This window comes from Salmo salar, chromosome 01 (genome assembly GCF_965601325.2).
Source record: "Salmo salar chromosome 01, fSalSal1, whole genome shotgun sequence".
In the NCBI taxonomy this organism is placed as follows: domain Eukaryota; kingdom Metazoa; phylum Chordata; class Actinopteri; order Salmoniformes; family Salmonidae; genus Salmo; species Salmo salar.
Window position 1 is genome coordinate 55,870,808 of NC_138291.1, and position 18,163 is coordinate 55,888,970.

Sequence of the window (18,163 nt, forward strand, 5' to 3'; positions counted from 1 at the left end):
CAGACTCACAAACATCTCAACATAGGCCAGTGTAGAGGCACACTGTATTGAGAATATGCTTAGAATATGCAAAACAGAATCACACATACAATCACACACCCGTCACACTTTTCCCTGGCATGGGCCATATGCTGTAAAGCACCATGACAAACATGTAATATTTATTACCCTGCTTGTCATTAATGAGCATTTTACAACATTCATTTGGAGTGGGTCCTAGTCAACAGCCCCACCTTAAATTTCATGCTGCTCAAGTGAGAGAAAGACCCAGGACAAAGCAGGAAGATTGATGCCTGAGCCGTCCCCTGCCATCCTCCTGCTCTTCTCTCTAGCCACAGACAGGGGGCTCTACCGAACACTTCCACACATCCTCCAACCTGGATCTCCCTCACACAGGGAGCGGTGGCGCGGTGAGAGGCCGCAAGCTTAATGAAATCTGCCCATGTAGCGGCCAGATAAACTCCAATTAAAACAGGCACAAGCTATGTCATGGGGACAGTAGATCAAGTCAGCAATTAACCTCCGCGCTGACCTCCATCAATCCTTAAATTGGAGGGGGCGGCCAGAAGCGCACAATTTCTGCAGATATTAAATTTACATTCTATAAAGTTTAATTAGGAGGGATTTTAAATATACTGAGAGTCCAGGCACGGAGCCTGGGCCTGTCACTGAGCCTCTGTGATTCACAGCCACTGGTCCCCAGGGGTCCCGGACATCCCATGCATCTCTTCTTCCTCGTCTCTGCCAGACCGTCTCAACACACAGGTGGTTCCTCTGCTCCAAATACCTTCTCTCAAACATACTGTACACACTCAGGACAGTATGTACTGAAAACAGCAGTATTATAGGAACAGACACTATTCTCCTTGGAACCATGACAACTTTGGGCTCACGAGTGACGCAGCGGTCTAAGGCACTGCATCTCAGTGCTAGAGGCGTTACTACAAACCCTGGTTCGATTCCAGGCTGTATCACAACCGGCCGAGATTGGGAGTCACATAGGGCGGCGCACAATTGGCCCAGCGTCGTCCGGGTTAGGGTTTGGACGGGGTAGGCAGTCATTGTAAATAAGAATTTGTCCTTACCTGACTTGCCTAGTTAAATAAATGTAAAATAAAACATAAAACCCAGTGCACCATTAAGAATGCAGTGGTTAGATTTCAAGCAGTAAACAGAGTGTAATGGCATACAATTGGAAAATGGGCACCCACTGCCCCATCCACCCACGAGCGCTTGGGCAGCCTCATTCCTCCACATCTCCCTGGCTGGGCCCACCTCTCCCTGCACCTCTACTAACCAGTCAGAGCAGGAGAAAAGGACCAGGGACAGAGCGATGACACTGGGGAGACCACCTCCAGGGAGCTCAACCCCGGCATTAGTCTCCACTTGGCTGTGTCCTTTGTCCCCCGGTGAAAGGCCCAGTGAATGGGGGTCAATTGAAGCCAATTCCCTCTGTCGGACACAATTAATGGAGAGCCCAGTTGGGAGGGGAGCTGGCAACAGCCTCTGGTTACTGATCCTGCCGCACAAGCATGACAGGAATCCACCACCTGTGTCCAACCCTGGGACAATGGGGTATAGGACATTGGGCCTGGAGTGTAGAACACCACACACACAGACACAGCAGACTCCACCACAACCACCCGCCTGGGCATGATGGGTAAAGGGGAGGCTCTGGTGGCTATTCTCACTGCAGCGGGTGTCCATGATGACACTCAGACAGAGCGAAGCAGTGTAGCTGTAGTGTATCACAACTAGAGAGAAATACAGTAACAGTCAAAAGACTGGACAAACCTATTCACTCAAGGGTTGTTCTTTGTTTTTTACTATTTTCTACCTTGTAGAATAATACTGAAGACATCAAAACCATGAAATAGCACATATGGAATCATATAGTAACCAAAAAAAGTAATAAACAATTATATTTAATATTTGAGATTCTTCAAAGTAGCCACCCTTTGCCTTGATGACACCCACATATGCTGAGCACTTGTTGGCTGCTTTTCCTTCACTCTGCGGTCCAACTCATCCCAAACCATCTCAATTGGTTGAGGTCGGGTGATTGTGGAGGCCAGGTCATCTGACGCAGCACTCCATCACTCTCCTTCTTGGTCAAATAGCACTTACACAGTCTGGAGGTGTGTTGGGTCATTGTCCTGTTGAAAAACAAATTATACTCCCACTAAGCGCAAACCAGATGGGATGGCGTATCGCTGCAGAATGCTGTGGTAGCCATGCTGGTTAAGTGTGCCTTGATTTCTAAATAAATCACTGACAGTGTCACCAGCAAAGCACCCCCACACCACCTCCTCCATGCTTCACGGTGGGAGCCACACATGCAGAGATAATCCGTTCACCATATCTGCGTCTCACAAAGACACAGCGTTTGGAACCAAAAATCACAAATTTGGACTCATCAGACCAAAAGGACAGATTTCCACCGGTCTAATGTCCATTTCTCGCGTTTCTTGGCCCAAGCAAGTCTCTTATTATTATTGGTGTCCTTCAGTAGTGGTTTCTTTGCAGCAATTCAACCATGAAGGCCTGATCACACAGTCTCCTCTGAACTGTTGAGATGTGTCTGTTATTTGAACTCTGTGAAGCATTTATTTGGGCTGCAATTTGAGGTGCAGTTAACTCTACTGACCTTATCCTCTGCAGCAGAGGTAATTCTGGGTCTTCCTTTCCTGTGTCGGTCCTCATGAGAGCAAGTTTCATCATAGTGCTTGATGGTTTTTGCGACTGCACTTGAAGGTAGGTCTTGGGTGGCTACTTTGAAGAATCTCAAATATAAAATATATTTTGATTTGTTTAATAACACCTTTTTTGGTTACTACATGATTCCATATGTGTTATTTCATAGTTTGTCTTCACTATTATTCTACAATGTAGAAAATAGTAAAAATAAAGAAAAACCCTTGACTGGGTAGGTATTCTAAAACTTTATATTTGAGATTCTTCAAATAGCTACCCTTTGCCTTGATAACAGCTTTGCACACTTTTGGCATTCTCTCAACCAGCTTCATGAGGTAGTCATCTGGAATGCATTTCACTTAACAGGTGTGCCTTCTAAAAAGTTAATTTGTGGAATTTCTTTCCTTCTTAATGTGTTTGAGCCAATCAGTTGTGTTGTGACAAGGTAGAGGGGTATACCCAAGATAGCCCTATTTGGTAAAAGTCCAAGTCCGTATTATGGCAAGAACAGCTCAAATAAGCAAAGAGAAACGACAGTCAGTCATTACTTTAAGACTTGAAGGTCAGTCAATGCCGAAAATGTTAAGAAATGTGAAAGTTTCTTCACGTGCAGTCGCAAAAACCATCAAGCGCTCTGATGAAATTGGCTCTCATGAGGACCGCTACAGGAATGGAAGACCCAGAGTTACCTCTAATGAATTGGACATTAGACCAGTGGAAATGTGTCATTTGGTTTGATGAGTCCCCCAAAAATGTTTTGGGTTCCAACCGCTGTGTTTTTGTGAGACGCGGTGTGGGTGAACGGATGATCTCCGCATGTGTATTACCCACCGTAAAGCATGGAGGAGGAGGTGTGATGGTGCTTTGCTGGTGACACTGTCTGTGATTTATTTAGAATTGAAGGCACACTTAACCAGCACGGCTACCACAGTATTCTGCAGCGATAAGCTATCACATCTGGTTTGGGCTTAGTGGGTCTATCATTTGTTTTTCAACAGGAAAATAACCCAACACACCTCCAGACTGTGTAAGAGCTATTTTACCAAGAAGGAGAGTGATGGAGTGCTGCATCAGATGTCGGGGGATTGTGGAGGCCAGGTCCTCAACCAAATTGAGATGGTTTGGGATGAGTCGAACGGCAGAGTGAAGGAAAAGCAGCCAACAAGTGTTCAGCGTTTGTGGGAACTCCTTCAAGACTGTTGGAAAAGCATTCCAGGTGAAGCTGCTTGAGAGAATGCCGAGAGTGTGCAAAACTATCATCAAGGTAAAGGGTGGCTATTTGAAGAATCTCAAATATAAACAATATTATGATTTGTTTAACACTTTTTTGGTTACTACATGATTCCATATGTGTTATTTTATAGCTTTTTTGGCTTCACTATTATTCTACAATATTGAAAATAGTCAAAATAAAGAAAAACCCTTGTATGAGTAGGTGTTCTAAAACTTCTGACAAGTAGTGTATATGTGTGTGCGTGTGTGTTAGAGAGAGAGAGCCTACATCTGAATCAATCTCCAGATAAGCAGGGCCGATCGATCCACCAGGGCCAATCTACAGTAAAGCATAGTCCCAATGTCCACTAATTGTCCGGCTGACATTAATTGTCATTATAGGGTTGACATAGCCGCTGGCTGGGAGTTAGAGCCACATGGAGACTACACTCATCTGTTTACTGGTGACATCACAGGGGCCCTCCACAACCACATATAGTACAGGTCACCATTAAATCAAACCGGTGAGCTCCGCACTGGACGGGTTTATATGTGTAGAATGCTGCCTCTTTAACAAGCCGAGCCCCTTGGATGATGTCATCAGCATTTGGTGTTGTCCTATTAAAGGGTGAGTATGAGGACCTCTTAGGAAGGAGTAAGAGGAAGTAGAGGGGCTTGTGAGTAAGTGTGTGCGAGGTGAGAGAAAGTGTGCGCGCGTGTGTGTGTGTGTGTGTGTGTGTGTGTGTGTGTGTGTGTGAGAGAATAGAGAGTGGTGGTAGAAGGGACTTCACGGACCACAGATCTGACTTCCTGAGGTACTCTTTGTACTTTAGACACCCCCCCCCCCCCCCCCATTTCACTGCGGTCACGTAGGTCGTACTGGGGTATAGATGTAATTATTTATTTATTTTTAAACACTTAAAATTAGCCTCACGGTTGCATTGTTAAATCTTGTTCATTCCCTTAAGTTAAATACCATTAGCTGGGAATGTTGTTTGAAATGTCTGATACAACATACTTTGGTGAAATCGTTATCAACTTACTGCATACTAGTTAAAAATATACATTTCGGTGTGCAGGGTGTGCTAATAACATGCTGTACGTGATGAAAACGTGCACATAAAAATAACTTTTACGGTTAAATTACCATTGGTTTCCTTTGCATTTTCAACTCTACTAAGAGTTTGTTATGGCTTCCCGAGTGGCGCAGCGCTCTAAGGCACTGCATCGCAGTGTCGCCGCGTCACTACAGCCTGGGGTTCGATCTCATAGTGCGGCGCACAATTAGCCAAGCGACGTCCGGGTTAGGGGAGGGGGGGGCTTTACTTGGCTTATCGCACTCTAGTGACTCCTTGTGGTGGGTCGGGCATCTGCAGGCTGACTCCGGTCGTCAGTTGAACTGTTTCCTCCAACACATTGGGGCAGCTGGCTTCTGGGTTAACTTCTCTAGGGTAGGGGGCAGTATTTTGACATCCGGACGAAAGGCGTGCCCGTAGTAAACTGCCTGCTACTCGGGCTCAGAAGGTAGGATATGCATATTATTTGGATAGAAAACACTCTGAAGTTTCGAAAACTGTTTGAATGATGTCTGTGAGTATAACAGAACTCATATGGCTGGCAAAAACCTGAGGAAAATCCAACCAGGAAGTGTGGAAATCTGAGGTTTGTAGTTTTTCAAGTGATTGCCTATACAGTATACAGTGACTTAGGGTTCATTTTGCACTTCCTAAGGCTTCCACTAGATGTCAACAGTCTTTAGAACGTTGTTCCATGCTTCTACTGTGAATAGGGAGAGAATAAGAGCTCCTGGAAGTAGATGAGTGAGAAAATGACATGAGTTCAGTGGCGTACACTCACGTGAGAGTTAGCTGTGTTCCTTTTCTTTTTTGAAGACATTGGAATTGTCCGGTTGGAATATTACTGAAGTTTTATGATAAAAACATACTAAAGATTGATGCTATACATCGTTTGACATGTTTCTACGAACGTAAATATACGTTTTTTTTTACTTTTCGTCGTGACATTTTGCGCCTGCTTCCTGCATTTGGAGTAGTGGACTAAACGTGCGAACAAAAAGGAGGTATTTGGACTTAAATTATGGACTTTATCGAACAAAAACAAACATTTAATGTGGAACTGGGATACCTGGGAGTGCATTCTGATGAAGATCATCAAAGGTAAGTGCATATTTATAATTTCTGCTGACTCCAAAATGGCGGGTGTCTGTATGGCTTGTTTTGATATCTGAGCGCTGTACTCAGATTGCAAAATTTGCTTTCGCCGTAAAGCTTTTTTGAAATCTGACACAGCGGTTGCATTAAGGAGAAGTGTATCTATAATTCTTTGAATAACTGTTTAATATTATATCAACGTTTATGATGAGTATTTCTGTAAATTGATGTGCTCATTCACCATAAATATGAACTTTATCGAGCAAAACATACATGTATTGTGTAACATGAAGTCCTATGAGTGCCATCTGATGAAGATCATCAAAGGTTAGTGATTCATTTTAGCTGTATTTCTGGTTTTTGTGACGCCTCTCCTTGCTTGGAAATTGGCTGTGTGGTTTTTCTTGTCTCGGCGCTGTCCTAACATAATCTAATGTTATGCTTTCGCCGTAAAGCCTTTTTGAAATCGGACAATGTGGTTGGATTAACGAGAAGCGTCCCACATACCCCAGAGAGGTTAAGCGAGCAGGTGTTAAAACCTGTTAGGGCTAGGGGGCAGTATTGACACGGCTGGATAAAAAACATACCCGATTTAATCTGGTTACCACTCCTACCCAGTAACTAGAATATGCATATACTTGTTACATATGGATAGAAAACACCCTCAATTTTCTAAAACTGTTTGAATGGTGTCTGTGAGTATAACAGAACTCAAATGGCAGGTCAAAACCTGAGAGATTCCTTTACAGGAAGTGGCCTGTCTGACCATTTCTTGAACTTCTTTTCCATCTCTATCATTTACTAAGGATCTCTGCTCTAACGTGACACTTCCCACGTCGTCCATAGGCGCTCAGAGCCCGGGAAAAAACAGAATGTCGTCATTCCAGCCCCAGGCTGAAACACATTATCGCCTTTCTCAAGTGGCCGATCAAGGGACACTGGGCTTATGCGCGTGACCCGACCGCCCCCGCCTTTGGGATTTTTTCCTCTGTTTGCCGAAAAGGAGATTCCCTGTCGGAATATTATCGCTTTTCTACGAGAAAAATGGCGTAAAAATTGATTTTAAACAGCGGTTGACATGCTTCGAAGTACGGTAATGGAATATTTAGAATTTTATTGTCACGAATTGCGCCATGCGCGCGACACTTCTTTACTATTTCGGATAGTGTCTGGAACGCACGAACAAAACGCCGCTATTCGGATATAACGATGGATTATTTTGGACCAAACCAACATTTGTTATTGAAGTAGCAGTCCTGGGTGTGCATTCTGACGAAGACAACAAAAGGTAATCAAACCTTTATAATAGTAAATATGATTATGGTGAGTGCTAAACTTGCCGGGTGTCTAAATAGCGAGCCCGTGATGCCTGGGCTATGTACTTAGAATATTGCAAAATATGCTTTCACCAAAAAGCTATTTTAAAATCGGACATATCGAGTGCATAGAGGAGGTCTGTATCTATAATTCTTAAAATAATTGTTATGCTTTTTGTGAACGTTTATTGTGAGTAATTTAGTAAAATGTTAGCGAATTCCCCGGAAGTTTGCGGGGGGTATGCTAGTTCTGAACGTCACATGCTAATGTAAAAAGCTGGTTTTTGATATAAATATGAACTTGATTGAACAAAACATGCATGTATTGTATAACATAATGTCCTAGGGTTGTCATCTGATGAAGATCATCAAAGGTGAGTGCTGCATTTAGCTGTCTTCTGGGTTTTGGTGACATTATATGCTGGCTTGAAAAATGGGTGTCTGATTATTTCTGGCTTGGTACTCTGCTGACATAATCTAATGTTTTGCTTTCGTTGTAAAGCCTTTTTGAAATCGGACAGTGTGGTTAGATTAACGAGAGTCTTGTCTTTAAATAGCTGTAAAATAGTCATATGTTTGAGAAATTGAAGTAATAGGATTTTTACGGTTTTGAAAATCGCGCCACAGGCTGCCAGTGGCTGTTACGTAGGTGGGACCTAGCCCATAGAGGTTAAGAAGTGCGGTTTGCCGTGTTCATGTTCATGTCATGTTTCGGAGGATGCAGGCCCGATCGATAAATAAAAAAAATGATATATATATATTTTTTTTGTTATATAGTGAATGTACCCACTATGGTCTTGGCACGTGCGCTCTAGCCAACAGCTCGCAGATACATTTCGGGACTAGCCTATATGATGAGATTATTATGGACAAAAGAGCAAGATTATTTTTTCATTGTCAAACAGCAGCCAAGCATCAATCATATCACCAGAATAAGACCCTCTATAGTTATTGGAAAGGAGCATCAAGCTCATCGTACTTTACCTCGCATAAAAATGTCAGATGGAAACATGGTTTATGACATTAATCAAAGGAGGCTGGTGGGAGGAACTATAGGAGGACCGGCTCATTGTATTTGCTGGAATGAAATAAATGGAACGGAGTCAAACATGCGGTTTCCAGATGATTGATACTGTTCCATCTATTCCATTCCAGCCATTACAATTAACCCATCCTCCTATAGCTCCTCCCCATCCTCCTATAGCTCCTCTGATATGAATATACATCATTCACAATATTTGGACAGTCATAATAAAAAAAGTGAACTACGTGTGTCGTTGATGCTTGAATTTAGACTTGGCTGAACTGCTTTCAATGGGGAAAGATTGCTACTTTTGTGATTTTCGTTGAAAACGTCACTTTTTGTGTGGACCTATGGTCACAATGGGCTCCCGAGTGGTGCAGCGGTCTAAGGCACTGCATCTCAGTGCAAGAGGCGTCACTACAGTCCCTGGTTCGAATCCAGGCTGTATCACATCCGGCCGTGATTGGGAGTCCCGTAGGGTGGCGCACAATCGGCCCAGCGTCGTCCGTGTTTGGCTGAGATAGGCCGTCAATGTAAATAAGAATTTGTTCTTAAACTGACTTGCTTAGTTAAATAAAGGTTCCATTATTTATTTTTTAAACAATGACTATGTCTCAGCCGTAGCTGTAATATCAAACTAATGCGCGCTGTTTGTATTTCATGATCACAGTCATGCTAACCACATCCTACTCCTCACTCGAGGTAAACTAGATGTTGGGTCGAGTGACTGATTCACAACAGTTTTTCTCAATAGTCTCAGTGTTCTCTGATAATTCTTCAGGCATCTACTCTTCCCTCCTCCCTCTCAGGCTGTGGCTGCTGTGGACTTCGGACCTTGGCTTACTGTATTATCTCCAAAGCAACTTATAATATTCTCACATGATCAGCAGCTCTAATGTGCACCAATTACTTCTGTGGAATTCAATGTACCACCGGAGAATTAGAAAATGCAATATATCAATGTGATAGATACAGTACATCATATGGTCACATACACAACTCAGCAGTTTGAAACCACATCCTCATTCAATGAATCTCTGGAGGAAATACATGACCTCTCCCAGTCCCATTGGCACAGGACTAGTTGGTTGCTGCACTCAATAAAGTATTCTATTTAATTCCTCCCCTAGTGGTTGGATGGTTAAACCACATTCCCCACTCAAAAGGCCCTTCTCACTTTACCTCACAGGATGAAGTCTTTCCTGAACCATTTGAGCAAAACCCCTCCATTCAACAACCGCCCACCACCCTCCTCCCCACTCCTATTCCCCTTCCCTTTTGAGAGTGCGGGGCTTCTCCCAAATGAACAATGCCCACACCTTGAACAGAGCCACTGATTTGAGGGGCCATTGTGTGGTGAGAGCAGGGTTTGCCCCACAAGTGTCTAGTCTCTGTTATCATGGAGCTCCACAGTCTGTGTGGAACTTTATGGCTTGTTATCCTACAACCCCCCCCCATCTCCTGATGAGGATTGCTGAATGACTACTCTACACTGACTCTGCAATGTAGCCTCATTTGCACCAAGAGAAGGGGAGGGAGAGAGTGAGGAAGAGATAGAGAGGGGAACCTAACAATGCACTTGGAGGGTTGGTTGGCAAACACAGCTGGGCCAGCCACAGTAGAGGGGTGATAATGAGCCATAACTGTGAGGGGCTTGTGTTTGGTGTCCCCCGTAAACCCTGGCAAACTATGTTCATAAACACACACACAAACCATTGTAGACTCTGTAACCGATATGCTTGCAATACATGCATCAGTGCTTACCTCAACAACCTGCCTTGTATCCAACCTGAAGTTGAAGTCTCCGAAGACAAAATATGGCACCTTTTCAAACCTCTGGTCAGTGATCCTGAAAAAGATGAAAACAATTTGTCATCAACAGTGAATTGCTTCAAGTGGAGTAGGCCTATACTGTTGATGGGCCTCTCAGGTTGGCTGCCTTAGGGCATTTCATTTCATTTATGAGGTGCACAGCACCACCTGGTGGCACAAGCACATTGATCAGAAGTGTTTCACCCCGTGGAGAATAATATTCAACATGACAAAATCCCAGACAGAATTGTAAAGCATTTAACATGAATTGGTTTGAGTAAAATCGGGGCCTTTCAAATATTGTTAATCTCGAGTAGAAAGTGAAATTAGCTGTGAAAGTTTCAAATTATGTTCTAGTAATGTGACTGAGCTGACTTGAGCATGCTGTTCCAAATAGTGTATGAGCAAATTATATTGAGTCTGTGTGGACAGTATGATCTCCATTCTATGGGAAGCTGCAAAACTTTGCATGGAATGTAAGCAGTCATGAACTCTGTCCCAATATCCACACTTGAATACTACCTAGTATGTGTTGATGTATAGACCATCTAGCCACGGAATAAAAAGGTAAAATAAATATAGGGACATGATCATTGAACAGTAACACAGAGAGAAATCCTGTAACCCACAGTATCTAATTCAATCCAATATATAGAGCTGTGTGAGGTAGGGAGGATTCATGGAGTCCAGATACCAGGTTCATGGAATGCTTCCAGATCTACAGCAGCACTGGCATCCGAGCGCATTTAAAACGCACCTAAGCGACGTATAATTAACTTCCTATACCTAATCATTGACTTAAAAAGAGGCTCCCCTCTTACAGGGGAGAGATAAGAAATTAAGACGACAGAGTTAGCGCTGCTAGCCTACTTGCGTAATGAATGATTAAGAATGCTAGCGCCTTGCTAATCGGGGAGGGGGGATAAATCGCCAGGCGGAGGGCGGACTCTCTCCCGGCCCCCTGATAACAATATATTTATGAGGCCATAAAAAGAGAAGGCACTCTGTGGTGGGTCCATTCCTGGACCTGTGTCGTAAAGCATCACCACAGCCCAGCCAGTGTTTCTCTAAAGAGGAGGGGAGGGGGGGGGTTGCTTGTTGTGGGGAGACTGGCGGACACCTGCACCTCAGACTACCAGTCATGGGTGCTCGGGGTGGGGGAAGGGATGGGGGTAACACACAGGCTGGGTGATGTCATCACTGACCTTCCCCAGCCATGGGGACTGGAAGAGCACTCTATTCAAATACAAGGACAGTTCACACTTGCTGTAGCCTAGCGGCAGGTAGCCGAGTGGTTAAGAGTGTTGGGCCAGCAACCGAAAGGTCGCTGGTTCAAATCCCAGAGCAGACTAGGTGAAAAATCTGCCAATGTGCCCTTGAGCAAGGCACTTAACCCTAATTGCTCATGTAAGTCACTCTGGATGAGAGCACCTGTTAAATGACTCAAATGTAAATGTGCAAGTGGCCAATGGAACGGCCACTTCAACACATTCCTCGGGTCCCTTAAATCGATGTGTTTGCAAACCCACGACTCACAGTGTCCCGGGGTTAAATGGACCAAGTTCTCTGTAAAAATAAATATCGGCCTAATAAAAGTAAAAGGTTATAGTGACGATTAGGATGAGAATAGTATTCAAATAATGATATTATCTGTGTATGCTCAGCATGTAACTCGTACAACGGAGGCTTGCCGACATGAAGCATTACGAACATTTGTAGACAGACAACTTTAAGGTGGCTTTATTCTTAAAAAAGAAATGAGCTCACTCCAAAAAGTGAATGGAGTACATTTGCATAGAGGAGAGATAGGGAGAACAGAGAGAGGGGAGAATGAGAGTGAAGAGAGGAGGGGACGGGGGACGGGGATAAAATAGAGGAGAGGGTGAGTGTGGAGGGAGTGAGCAGAGAGAGAGCGAGGAGAGGCGAAAGGGACAAGAGAGAAAACAAAGGGACGATTCAGACCATGCCACTCTCCCTGGAGAGCGTGTGCGTTTCCCCAGGGCCCAGTGCTGGGGCGAGCCTGTTCCCAGCTTCATCCCTCTAATAGCCATGTCTAATGCCGTAGCCCTGGATGTTCTGTCTGTAGGGCTAAGGTATCAGCCGCAGGTCAGAAGGTAACGCTCTGTTTACATTGTCATTTCCTAAAGCACTTGTGGTGACCCGCTGGTGTGAAAGTTGACTTTTGCTTGGCCTTTATGGCGTCCCGAAGAATTGACATTAGCCACAGCGGACTGGGTGTGAATGGGGCTGTGGTGGGGGGTCCTGAGGGCCCCCTGCAGGCCCCCCAGCGGGGGCCCCATTAGTCGCGTCATCACAGTTCATTCAAGCAAACTGTAACAGTGTCAGCGATATTTCCACACAAAGACGCAGTTCTTTACACAGTCTATAAACATGCTTCCCCCGGCCAATTCATCGCACGGTGACACCTCTGAAAGAGGCTCTTTACAGGGGCCGTTCTCAATGAGGGGGGGCTATCAGTCAGGCCTTCCTGGGGCCACACAAAGACAGGGTCAGCCGCTAATTTATAACATGGCCTCCCAACTCTGCTCCCAGGCCCCCTACTGCAGCCGCACAAAGCACAGGGAGCACATTCCTGACACATTCACTGCTCACACACACACATAAATGGCTTAGGGCTTATTCAGATTGAAGAGAGTTGCAGCAGAAGCACCGCGACGAGATTTCAACTGACATAATATGGACATAAACTTTCCAGTTTACATTAGCAACGGACTGTCATGTGCCGAGAGAGAATTTGTGGGCTTGGCAACAGACATTCTTGCACTGCAGCTTAAATATCCCAGTCACGTTAGCCTATAGTACAGCCAGTAAGCGTGCTTACCAAAAAAACTGTTCAACTATGCAAGAAACTTTTCGTCTTAACCATATTACACGCTTGTATTATTCAACAATTCACAATCATGTGCAGACAATTAAAGGGTTTATTTTCTTCTCTTCCGTACACTCGTTACATTTTAGCTTCAAGACAAAAGCATTTACTGCTAGCTAACGCTAACACGCCTTCGTCAAGTAACGCTAACACGCCTCATCAAGTAACGTTACGTTAGCCTATCAAAAATGAATGATTCATTCAAATTCAACTCGGCGGCACACTACAAAAGCCAATGCGGAGTCATCCATTGGGAGTGTGATGTTGAGAATTTTGGAGAATGTTAACATTGTGAAGAATGTGCTTCTTGACGTCTGGCTCAATGGGCCAGGGGAGGATCCCTGATGTGACCTGTGACACCCAGGGTTGGCCACCCGCTACCAGCACCCCCACCCCACCCAGAACCCCTTCTTCCACCCAACCCAGCTCTCCCAGTTGAGTCATGCCAAAAGGGTGCTTGTGGGGTGTCGCGGTCACACAGAGGTTAGAGGATAAACCAACCCAACAACGTCAAATGCAATGACTGGTCAAATCCCACAGCATTTCTAATAGGGACGCAAACGATCCCAGGGAGGAAGGATGTCAGCCACTGGATCTGGTGGTGTTGGGTCGACTGGTATAGGTGGCGATTACAAGCCTGTCCAACCTCTTCTCAGCAGTAACACCCATCTGCCAAATCCAACATGCATGGGAGCCACATCTTACAGCCTTGTGAACCTATCATATTGACTCATTTCATCAGATCTCTATTCTGCAGATACATAACTAGGTCAAACGGTTGTAGACAATATACAGTACAATATACTCATTTACGGTTCTTCAATCCCCATGGCTGCAGAGCTAATAGTGAATGGTGGCTACTTGCTAATGAACTGATTCTATACAGTAGAGTGACTGGGGAGGGATTAACCCCCTGCTGCTCCCAGGCCTCCCAGGGTGAGGAGGCAGTTCACAGTCACACACTGACACCCCTCTCCACACCACTACCCCCATAAAGGGCTATACTGTATTTGGTCCCTAGCTGAGCTAGCACTGTCCACTAGCCCCTAAACACAACTAGCCACCTAAAGCCTATGCTCTCCTTCAGTCTCTAATGAATCGTGTTGCAAAGTTCCAGGAACCTTCAATCAATTCCGTAGCTTTGCAGAAATCCTGGTTCCTGCTTATTCCCTCCTGATTTAAGGTAATCCGCCAACTGGGATTTGGGAAAAATGTATTGAAAATTCTTGAAATGTTGCAACCCTACTACTGAATGACGTAAGGCAGCAACCACAGTATTCCCTGTGCCACACAAACACACAGGTCATAGCAGGAGCCTGCATGCAAACCCAAATAAGCATAAGCACACACATTGAGTCAATCCGATGCTTTTAAAGAATATATATATTCTACTATCACATTCACCACACCTCCACTAAAACACTAATTTATACATTTTGTATAAACACGTACGCGCACCACACTACTACTACCCTGTCTAATCAATTTATCTGGCTTTTATGGAGGATCTCTCTGCAATTATTCAGTCCTTCTTCCAGCTGAACATGTCTATTGCCTGGAAACAGGCTCTCCTTTCTCTTCTCTTTCAGCCTGTTGTTCTGGGAAAAGCCTTAAAGGAAACATTTAGATTGGAGGGCTCTTTGAGATGCTCTGACAGTTGACTGATGACCGTCCATAAAATGACAATGAATTGCTGTGTGGCGGCCAGTACGGCCCACTGCTTCCCCCTGGGAAACTAATTGTCCTGAATTGTTAACGGCAACATCATTTTTTTGCCAATCATTGCTTTTCAATGCCTCGAAAATGAGCATGAAACGAGCCTTTTCAGCGAACAAAACAGTTAAATGTCTCCAATGTTGATCAAATTAACTTCAGCTGTGTGACAATGGACTATATTTGTGTGAAAATAATGGCGGGGGACAAAGGTGGTCTTTATACCAAGATTTCACGGATGTAATGTAAAACTGTTCTCTCCTGAACCGGACCAGCCACTCAAAGGGAGAGAATAAAAAGGAACACAACTCCAATAAACAAAAGATTTTTAGCTAAAGAAAAAAATTGTGTTGATTTTATCTCATAGCTATCATTTCACATGGTTCTTGGCAGCCTGCTTTCCCATCCTCTTGGCCAGGGCCCTGAATTAGCACAGACTCGGTGTCCTCCTTACATCACCAGTCCTTGGTGGAACTAAGCAAATTAGAGGGCATTTTACTAGATACAGAGTCGTATATATCAATGCTTCCTTACAGGAAAAAGGGTCTGTAAGAGTCTCATAAGGAAGCATTGATATCTGCAGTGGTTTTATCAAAAACACAATTCCCAAACCAATTTCAGGATCATATATCGAATGTATATTTCCGATATTAAGAACACAGCATCATTTTTGTATATTCCCACACTACACGAAAACAAATGTCTTATGTAATGAGGCAATGACGCCAAGCGTCAAGGCAAATATTAATGAAAGGGTTAATAACTTTAGATGCCGTTTGAGGCTCATATCTCAGTTTTCAAAGGGGAAGGCATGGGGGAATAAAAACAGGCAAGGAGGGTATACATTTCAAACAGGACTTTCCCTTCTCTCATGAAGCTGCCCGGCCACACATCAGCCAGAGACCGGAGAAGTGCATTTTTGATGTGACTCAATGGAGAGGTTTGGCTGGCTAAACGCTGTTCCTTCTCAGCATTGTTCCCCGGAGGCCTTGAAGCGCTTTGGAAATAAACACTGCTTAGCAGTTAAAAGGGCCACAGAGGAAGGGGCTTATCAGATGTGTTCTCAATGGGCCGTAAGCTGCATTATTAGCCAGGGCGCTAGATAAGGGAAGGGGCTGAGGTTGGGCCCAGCCACGGAGCTCGTTCCCTAGACTGTCTCGCTGACCAGGCTCCTGCACCAGCAGCCCCTCTGGATCTCAGCTGGTGGTGTCCACTTCCCCTCCTTACCCCCTCCCCACAATGAGAGATTAGAGCTCAGAAAGAGAGAGAAGGGGGAGAGAGGAGGCTTTGGCTATAGATATTCACCCTCTCCCTTTTCCTGCTCTCTTTCTGGGGTAGGAGTCAGAGTTAGGACAATGGCCAAAATGACGGTTCCCAACCGGCCGCTGAATGGGAACACTGTTGGAGGTAGCGCTTCATTCAAAGCCGGCCTGGGCACATTGTCCTCCCCGATCGGCGGAGGAGAATGGAGTTCGCTGGTGGCTGCCAAAAGGTTAGCAGCTCCTGTGAAAGGAGCAGCCCATTATGCACTGCCCCTAACAGAGCCCAGGGTCTTTTGTGTGCCCCCCCCCTGCCCAGCCAGCTTTTTCACTCTCAGGCAGGCCGGATCTGTGCCCAAGTGTTTCCCCAAAGTGAGCGATTGAGGCGCGATGCCCCCCTTCACCCCCTGCATGGGATACCAGCCTAGTCAGAACATAGGTCTACACCTCCCATACCCCTTAGGTTACTCCTCCCACCTCCCGATCCCAGGAATTAACAGTGAAGGATACCTTCTGAGCACAAGGGGACTTAGAGGGGAGCGTGGAAACTGCCACTCACCAGCCCAGTGCTATTCACTCTCCACCAGAAAAACGCGCCATTTAGCCGTATTTACGAGGCGACTTTTACAAATAAATCAACTTCAAGAACATGACGAAAGCGTGGAAAATACGGTCAAAACCCTCAATGTAAGCAACAAGTTACTTCATTATGCCCATAAATCCAGGTAAATTATGGTTCATATTTTTTATTTTTTAAAGCTAACCATTTTCCCAAAACACCCCCCACTTCCCTGTCCATTAAACGCAAAGCATTCTTTCATCAAACGAAAGCATGAAGGAGGGGGAAAATATGATCTTGGAAATACATAAAACACTACATAAAACGCTAATTCACGAGGTGTCAAAACCCTTGATAATACATGGCGGCCATATGCACGCAGTTATTCAAAGTGGAAGGAGATGAAAGATGCTGTGCATTCAGACTCCATTTCAAATGGTGGTGTGGGGGGGGGGGGGTTACGTAATGCAGGGCTGCCATGTAGCTTTTATTTGGTGTTAGCATGACCAGGTAAAGAGCAAAGGGCCACTAGAACATTACATCCTCCTTCCCCACCGTAAACGGACGTCACATAAATCACATTAGCGGGAACGGCTCTCATGTTTTCTTCGTGGGGTCTTTGGGGGCAGGGTGAAGGATTCTCTGCTGGTAGACAGGTGAGCGTGTTGCTCGGGGTCGAATGGAAAGGAGGGATGGAGAGGACGGTGAGAGGCGATATGGAGAGAATGGTGAACGCAGAGATGGAGAGGATACTGAGAGGAAAGATGGAGAGAAGAGGTGGAGGGAATATAGGGAGATGAGAGACGGAAAGAGTAGTGGGTGGAGAGATGGAAATAACGGTGAGAGGCTAGATGGAGAAGGGACAGAGAAAATAGTTGCAGAGATGAGATGGCGAGAATAAGGAGGAGCGTGCCAGTCACCTATCTAAGACGAAGCCCAGGGCCTTCTGTCTCGTCCCGGAGTAGACTGAGGGGCTCTTCTCCCAGGCCAGTATGTTGGAGGCATCGTGGAACAAGTGGATGTTGACCAGGTCAAAAGCACTGAGAGGGGACAGAGAGAGACTTATGTTAGTTGGACCCCAGGTAATTTCAGTTTGAGACCCCTGAACTACATGACTGACCTCTTGGCCTGTGGACCACTGGTATGGTTGTGTGAATGGAGCGGTGAGGTGAATGTCTCGCTGCACTACAGGCAGACTGACATGTCCACTTTCCTCCTGGTAGTGCTACTGTTGCTAAGCCCGTCTCATTGATCGACTAAATCAATCTCTGTAACTGTTTTTCTCAGAACGTCTCACCTCAAGACGTTTATGCTGTTGACAAACTTCTAAATAAATACGCAAAATGTCCCCCTCATTCCTGTCCCTCTCTGTCTCTTCCTCCAAGTCCCTGTCTCGAGTCATGCCTGCCTCATTTAGAATGTTACCGTTTCAGCCCTTTTGTTCTCATGTCATCCTTCTATTAGATTACGACCCCCGCCCGCCATCCCTCCCCAAACGCTTGTATTCATCTCG

At 45.1% G+C, this 18,163-nt stretch overlaps 1 protein-coding gene across 2 annotated transcripts in view; it reads right to left on the minus strand.

Moving 5' to 3' along the window:
• Window positions 1-18,163, minus strand: part of inpp5a (inositol polyphosphate-5-phosphatase A) — a 200,466-nt gene that overhangs the window by 47,022 nt on the left and 135,281 nt on the right. For both annotated transcript variants that reach the window (XM_014200229.3, XM_014200220.3), the window contains exons 8-9: window positions 17,571-17,690; window positions 10,182-10,266 (exon numbers count right to left, since the gene is read on the minus strand). In XM_014200229.3, coding sequence (XP_014055704.1) covers window positions 10,182-10,266; window positions 17,571-17,690 — 205 coding nt within the window. The remainder of the gene's footprint in view (window positions 1-10,181; window positions 10,267-17,570; window positions 17,691-18,163) is intronic.